This window comes from Limulus polyphemus, unplaced genomic scaffold (genome assembly GCF_000517525.1).
Source record: "Limulus polyphemus unplaced genomic scaffold, Limulus_polyphemus-2.1.2 Scaffold449, whole genome shotgun sequence".
Lineage (NCBI taxonomy): Eukaryota > Metazoa > Arthropoda > Merostomata > Xiphosura > Limulidae > Limulus > Limulus polyphemus.
The window spans coordinates 135050-143767 of NW_013666059.1; the positions used below are offsets into that span (position 1 = coordinate 135050).

At 34.1% G+C, this 8718-nt stretch overlaps 1 protein-coding gene across 2 annotated transcripts in view; it reads left to right on the top strand.

Moving 5' to 3' along the window:
* The first annotated feature begins 429 nt into the window (after positions 1–429).
* Positions 430–8718, top strand: part of LOC106458350 (exostosin-1-like) — a 77954-nt gene continuing 69665 nt past the window's right edge. For both annotated transcript variants that reach the window (XM_013917858.2, XM_022384532.1), the window contains exon 1: positions 430–1458. In XM_013917858.2, the coding sequence (XP_013773312.1) occupies positions 557–1458 (902 nt within the window). In that variant the 5' untranslated portion in view covers positions 430–556. The remainder of the gene's footprint in view (positions 1459–8718) is intronic.

Sequence of the window (8718 nt, forward strand, 5' to 3'; positions counted from 1 at the left end):
TTTAGGCCTCGTTAGCACTGAGAATGAACTTTATTTTTTTTATAGAACAAACCAACATTGGGTTATATGATTTGTCTGCAATGGGGAATTGTATCATTGAAAGTCCAGAAATTTATCGCTGTCCTACCGGAGAGACGTAGATATATTATAACATATTCTACTTTGTTTTCACTCATAAGTTCTTAGAATTATGTATTTTTAAAGGAAGTGAACATGTTTAATACAAATAATAATTTTAAAGCAGAATTTAGTATTTTTTGTTGTTTTTTATTGTAACTGCATACGTTACCACACGACATAACAGATTTAAACTTTTTGACAAATAAAGAGAACACGTTTTGTTCCCCCTATGTAAAAAGGTGGACTTGCCTGATGTTGCGCCGACTCAGAACGAGCCTCACGCGTGTATTCAAACGAAAATGGCGACAAGTTACTAGAAGCTCGCCACTATAGCGTAGTCTCGTGCTAGCGGTTGTTGAAGGAGAAATAGGCTGTAGAAGTTGACAGTACTACGTCAGTAATGTGAAACGCAGTCAAAAAACTGCCTAATTATTCCATGAAGGCTAAAAAACGTTACTTTTTAGTTCTTATTAGCTGTGCTTTTCTTTTGTTATGTTATTTCGGTGGGTATCATTTATTGAAAAATGGCGACAAGAAAACCAAAGATTTTAAGCTCACGAAACACAAGGTTCGTGGTTATTTGGATACCCGAGAATTATACAGGGATAAAGACTCGACTACTTCCTCGCGGCTTAGAAGAGAAGAAAGGCGAAGAAGTTCTGACACTCTCACGTGTAGTATGGATACATGTTTTGATTTTTTCCGTTGCCGTAATGACTTTAAAGTGTATATTTACCCAACTAAGGATAGTATATCACCAGCTTACCAAAAAATCTTGAGTATTATTCAAGAATCGAGATTCTATACAGAGGATCCTAGTCAAGCATGCTTGTTTGTTCTTTCTTTAGATACGTTAGACAGAGACCACCTCAGTCCAGACTATGTCAAAAACATAAAGTTAAAGCTGTATCAGCAGGCGAAGTACTGGGACAATGGTAGAAATCATATATTATTTAACCTGTACTCAGGCACGTGGCCTGATTATGTTGAAGATTTGGGCTTCAATGTTGGACAAGCTATGGTAGCAAAGGCAAGCACATCGGTATCAAAATTCAGACCAAATTTTGACGTGTCCATTCCCTTATTTCCCAAACATCACCCCAAAAAAGGTGGTGAGCGTGGTACTTTGACTTCAAATAATTTTCCCGTAAATAAAAGATATACATTAGTATTTAAAGGTAAGAGATACGTGCATGGCATTGGTTCAGAAACGAGGAATTCTTTGCATCATATACATAACAATAAAGATATAATTATTGTTACAACGTGTCGTCATGGGAAGTCATGGAAACAAATGAAAGATGAACGATGCGAGACCGATAATAAGGAATATGACAGGTGAGATTATTTTTAAAAGTTTAAGCCTCCTGGATTGTCTGTTAATATTAGTAATATATAGTATTAAATCTGCTGTGTCGAACTTTGTATTAGCCAGTTACCAATGTTTACTAACTCTTTATTTAGCTTCATAATTTCCACATTTTTACAGCTAAAAGTAAAACAGCACAAGACAACAAAGTCAAGCTTACAAATGATAAATAATTTAGGCTTAAGTTATATTTTTAATTTTATATTGTTTAACTGTATTACCTTGGTTGGGTTTGGGGATGAACCAGTACATTAACTTGTATTGTAATAGTTTTGTTATTTATTTACCCAGTGGTTTTATTGTTTATTGCATACAGAAAACAATTTAACGTTTTATATATTATTATTTTTTATAAAGGCCAGAACTTCAATAGAAGATGATAACAATGTTTTGTTTCTATAATAACTAATATTAAATTATGAACTAAAACAGTAAAGTGTTAAACGAGAGACTCAAATTCTAACCCTCTCTCTCGGTGGCTGAGTAGTAAATCGGAGGGAAAACAACGCTAAAAATCAGGTTTAGATACCCGCGGTTGGTACAGCATACATAACCTGTTGTGTGCTTAATAAGTTTCACGTCACAAGGTAGACGTTCGTTTCAAGATTTACGTAAGTATAATAATCCAAGTTAAGAAAAAAACTATAATTAATTATACTTTTCATAAGACGTTAGTATTAGGCTTATTATTTTTTAACACTGCTTTATTTACCTAGTCCGGTGAAAGAAGCATTCACGCCATAAAAATTGTTCTAGAAAAAACTTTTATTTAGTAATTAGTACAACGTGGGAATATAGCAAAAACTTTTAATGCCTTTTCAAAGGGATTTGCTTTTTAATCTTTATGAGATTTTAGATTTTCTAAAACAAAAAGTTAGGAAAATACTCGATTAAAACGTATACGAATCACTGAAATACAAAATCATATTTTGTATAGACTATGTCTTTAAGTTTCGAGAGGATCTTAGTGCGGGAAATTAGTTAATTCAAAATATAATTTAAAACTAAATTGTATAAAAATCACAATTCAGATCATTTAACGAAGTTGCAGAAGGAATTCAAACCATACAAACGTGTAACGGTTATTGATATTTATATTTCATTAATTATGATAAGTTAGTAAAGAAAAAAAATAAGAAGATGACATATGAAGAGAATCTGACTACATAATGCTTTTTTGACATTAACAAATGACATTGTTAGAAGATTCGCTGATCTCATGATATAATAACGTTATTTTTATGGAGTGTTATTTAACAATTTCTCGTGAGAAAACTAAATGTTGAAGGCATTTCCTATCCCTAGCTTTAACTGGTTCCACGAAATCCGTCCTTTTCTGAGAGACCTTGAGCTAAAGGGAATAGATTTGAAAATGTGACGAATTATTTGAATCTGTTCAGTCAGTCAGGGTTAGAAAAATAGTCCAACATATAGCGCAGAAAAAGAGAAAGCAACAAATAGCCGCTGAATTCTTTGTTAATCAGTCTGGACGAAACTAAATAAGGAAATTTCTCTTTAAATAATTTCTCCATAAAAGTAGGAATGAAATAAAATTTCAAGGTGAACTGACTATCTGAGGTAGTTTCGTATGTAATTAAAAGTCTGGTAAAAAGAGATCAAGGAAAATGAGTGAAAGAATAAGGGATATAATAAAAAAAAGAAATAAAAGTTAATTAGTAGTGATTGAAGAAAGAAACAGAAACTGTGAATAAATCAATAAAAAATAGAATAACAGTTGAAGATCCTGATAGAATAATTGAAAAACAAATTACAGAGCAACGAATTAATATATGTGGAAGCTAGTTGATAATGAAGAAAACTATTTATATTGTATAAAACTTTTTCTCAGTAAATTGATTAATCAACCGTGTGTATGTATATAGTGTAAAATTTAGTTAAATTAACAGTGTTGAATGAGAAACTTCAGTAGTTTGAATATCAGCTACTATAGGGATACTAAGTGAGAAACTTCAGTAGTTTGAATATCAGCTACTATAGGGATACTAAGTGAGAAATTTCAGTAGTTTGAATATCAGCTACTATAAATCATAGTAATTATAAGGGTAACTAGATGATGTACCTCATTCAAAGCAGACAGGAGACATATGGATTCAGATTCAAGCACTGATCTCAGTGTCACTCTCCTGGGGTAGGTTGGGACTAAAGGTTTGGTGATAATCGGTCCAGCGGGTCGCCAGTTATAAATGGACACAAAGCATTGAGAAGACATATGGGTCTCAGGGGGGAGAGAGAATGGGGTCAGATCCTAAAGTGGACCCCTAAATCACTCCCTGTGGGATTGATTCTAAGGGGGCTTGCCAAGTTTGATGACAATCGGTTCAGCGATTCGTCAGTTATAAGTGGACATATACAGACTTTTGTCTTATAATCTAACTTATATAAAAGCCAATGTGTGTCACGTCACGATTGATTTATCGAAATAGGAGGAGTCATAAAAGCCAAAATTCATTTATCCAGATAGAATAGTTCGATTACTGTCTGCCCATTTTAGTGACGGGGATGCAAGGGGGGCGTGAAACCTTATAAGTGTAGTGAGTGTTGGGATCACCTAGCCTAGAGCCAAGTGCATAAAATGTATCATGAAAGTAAAAATTTCGATTCAATTTCAAACTTAAATCGTTTTTAAATTAAACTATTTTCTATTAAATCACTATTATATAAAAAAAGCAATTTAGTGTTAAATAAATAACATAATGTTAAAAAATCCCAACCCTAATTCTTGTATGTAGTTACATACATAAAGCTGATGAAAAATTACACTTAACCAACTTAATCCAGTTGACACCGAAACGTCTGTTGTCAAGAGACCTTCTAATGTAAATAGCGTCTCAACCGTTATTATGTTTTTTGTATCTCAGCCGGTCTGAAGATTCTTGGTTCTGGGCTACAAGCCTCGTCGGTACTCGATACAGTCAATATGGTATGGTTGATATATCATTATATACATTTCTTTACTTTCAGTAAGAAGTTCTTAAAACAAGTTTCTCTAATCCTAAAAAAGAACATAGCGTTTTTCTGTTGATCATTAATTTGTGTAACAATGAATCACAATATAACTGATAATAATTTTAATCTCATCTAACCTATATAGAAGCCAGTGTGTGTATCACGCTTGATTTCTCGAAATGGGAGGAATCATAAAAGCCAAAGTGCATTTATGCAGATAGAATAGTTCGATTACTGTCTGCCCATTGCGATTTTAGTGACGGGGGGTGCAAGGGGAGTGCCATGAAACCTTATAAGTGTAGTGAGCGTTGGTATAATAAGCGTAAAGTAAACTGTAAAGACGTAGTATGAGATCACCTAGCCTAGAGCCATGTGCATAAAATGTATCATGAAAGTAAAAACATCGATTCAATTTTAAACTATAAATTGTTTCTGAATTAAGGTATTTTCTGTTATGTCACCAACCTTTTTAATAAAAAACCTCTTTAATCAACGGAGACTAAATTAATAAATCAACAAAAAATTTTCCAGTTTTGTTGTCTATACATTTCATTTTATACTTTCAGTACATAGACTAACAAAAATATTAGATTATACTTTTGTTGCTAAGCAACGTGATATAAAAGCCATTGTTGGAACGAAGTGTTACCAAAACGCACTGGCTTTACTATATATTAGAAGTTGTTAATCCAACTGATTTTTACCAATAATTACTCTATGAATACGCCACGAATTCATTTCATGAATGATCTTAATTTTGATTGGCTCACAAAGGAACTTATCGACTTTCGACTGCACTTTTCTGCCTCTTTGTTGCTCAAACTTGATCGCTTCGCAAAAGTTATTTATTTCAGTTAGCTGTGAAATGTAAGGTTATGGTATAGTCTAGGGAGGTAGTACTTGCCCCGACATACGCTATTTTAGCATAAATATTAGCTAGTGTAAGGAAGTTTATTGATTTATAGGCTTTTTATATATATATATTGTTATTATTAAAATGGTATGGATTGCTGGTAAACATATCGATGGACAATTTAATGTTTCAGTATTATTTAGTATAAGGCATTAGTATTATAATAATATTTATTTTTTTACATTTAATTGTTATGGCATACAAATACATAAGTTGTACATATTGTTACGTCTCTGTGTTCGTTGGTTAATTTTCCGTAGAAATTCTTTCCGAAAATCTTCAGCGATACAAGTCCTTTCTTAAATAAAACTCGTTTATTCTTTCTCAGTACAGCTTTGCAATACACTTAATTTCCACAGTCGGTTTAACTTAAACTCACGCTAGAATTCACAACGATTCACGCACTTTACTTACGGCTTGACTCGATTATCTGTCTCTATATCTCCCTGTTTGCAATTATCTCTGCCGTCACTTCTTGCCGGTCTTATATATACAAAATAGAGGGCGTCTGGCAAACACTAGGACGTTCGACAGGTTCCTCGATCTTTCTAAAACTCCAGCGCATGCTCCCAGCGTCGCGCGACTTCCGCTGTCGTAACAATATTATTTCTGTATTAAAGGGATAATGATGAGTTAATGAACAAGACATACAGCGTTCTTGTAATCTTACAAGGAGATATACTGTTAGCTGTTACGTAAGGATTTTGTAACTACATTATAGTTATAGACTGGCCACTTTATTAAAATCTCCATTTAATATCAGGCTGACCTTTCGCTGAGGTAATAGCTTCATTTCTAGAGATGCTTGCTAGGAAGGGGTTCTGTTAGGTTAGAACTCACTTGGTGAATGGGAAGGACAGGAGTTGATTCATAGATGTCAGCTTTGGGTCATGTGACGTTCGAATTCGTGCCAGAGGTGCTCTGTTGGATTGATATCTGTTGCTGGCTAAGGAAGAAGTCTTAAATTACCATCCAGCTCTTTGACTAAGTTTTGGAAACTTACTGTGTTGCAGTATCTTTTTAGGCGAGCCTTTGTTTGTCCACTAGCACTGTGGATGTTACTAGTAGTTCTTCATGAAACTAACTTTAATATAGTTGACACTACAACAGCTCTTGTTCATGTAGTTTCAACCACTACTGTCTCCGTCGTATTCCAGTCAACTTCATGTATTACTTACCAGCTGTATGTAGAAAAGGATTTTGAACATACAAGTCATTATTGGTAAATTCCGCACAATGGGTCAGAAGAGTCCTTCCCGCAACACCACAGAAAGCAATATGGATGTTTTCGTGTCAAATCTAAGCAAAATGCAGACAAAAGGCTCAGTTTTATTGAACAGTATACAATGATGAATAGGTTAGAAGCAGCAACATGAAAGTCATATTTAGTCAGCGTCCTCCAGACACATATATAGAGTAATTATATCTATGCCCTTACGCGTAAAAAATACTTGAACGCGAACATTACTGGCTGATATTCGTCCTACTGAATGGATGAAAGGACCCAACCCCTGTCATGAAAAAAAGAAGAATCTTTCCTTGTACCATTACTTCTTTCAGTGACTTGCATTGACAGAACAACGCAATGTAGGTCAAGTCCTCATGGTTTGTTTTTCTTTCGATATTTTAGTTCTACTCTCACTACAGAGAAGGATAGAATGTAACCCATCAGACCTCTCCACACGTTTTTCAATTATTCGTTTTTCACAGTTTGTACTCTAACCACAACTGAAACCGTGCTTTCACATTTTTATCTGAAATAATCGTGTTTTTTTTTTGGCCTGGTTAATGACTACCGTATGTCACTTTCTATAATCTTTACATATTACTATCACTAGGGGCAGTCTTCATATGTGGAGTGACTTAAATAAAAATAGATAAAACTAGATTTCGCAAGTTTAATCCAGTTCATACCGAAGCAGTGCTTCTTCAGGCAGTTTATTAATATAAATAACATCTCAACAAACCGCCACGTATGTCGAATCCCAGTCGGTCTGAAGAGTTCTAGTGTTGGGCGAAAAGCCTCGTCAGTATTGAATGTAGTTGAGATATTACTGTGTTGATTTCTGTACTCTAACTCGGAAGTTCGTATAGTTATCGTTGATGCTGTGGTCGCTTAACCCACTCCGGGTTGATGGATATTAGCTTGCTTCGACAGTTCTTTTAAATGATGAGGTCGTTAATTTAAGTACAAATAAATAATAATAATAATAGTAAACAAGAAGTAATTAATCTATGAGGCTGTTTTTTCTTTTTTTTATTAGCTATGTTTTTGTACACAAGTAATACCAAGCGAGGGTTCGCTTGTATACCCTATTCCATTTTATCACTCATCAGGATCTCTACCAGCCTACCCTCAAATTGAAATTTTTTTAGGCAGGATTAGAGTAAATTAATCTATGAGACCTTGGGCGTGGTTAAATACATCAATCGAAAGGGTATGAGCTCCTGTGTTCAAAACTGTAATTATATTTCAAATCGGTCAAGAAATGACGGAGCTACGAGCTAAAAGTTTGTACTTGAAAATCTCGGAGCCGTTCTATGAGCCGATATGCCGCGGTTCACAATTGGTTTTAAATAATAGAATAAAAAGCGTTAGGAATTCCTTGCCGTAATTCTAATGGGATTACATGAATATTTAAAAAAATTCACCTCACCAACTCAATCCAGTTCGTACCGAAATAGGTATTTTTCAAGTAATTTGACAATATAAGTAGCATTCTAACCACTACTATATCTGTCCTAACCAGCTTAGAGATCTCTGGTATTGAACGAAAGGCCTCGTCGGTATTAGATATAGCAGTTGTGGTGTGGTTGATATATTGTTACGTCTCCGTTCGTTAGTTAATTTTCCGTAAATTTCGTCCCGACGCTTCATGAACGTTCTAGAAGTGCGTGGCGTGTTACTAGTGTCACGTGACCTCCTCTGTCGTAACAATATTATATACACTCTTCTTCACTGACACGTTTTTATAGTTATTGTTTGCTCTTCAAATGACTTATTTCCTTTAGGAAACATGACGTGGAAAGGTTGTGCATATCGAATGTTTCGTAATTTTAAGAGTTGTTGACTGTAAGGTTCGATTTTATGATGTTGCTTTGAGAAATGGTCTAATATTTTAGTGTTTTAAATAAAAAAAAGACATTTACACCGTGTTTGAGACAAATCTTGACAAAAATACTTAAGTTGATAATAACAATAAAAAAGTAGACCATATTACTCTATAATACCTAAAAGTATCGGGATATATTTAGGATTTCAGGTTTACGATTTTTTTCACTCATGGTAATTCAACAAGTGGACTGGTAATACAGGTTTACGAGTTTGTTTTTTTTTTTCACTCATGGT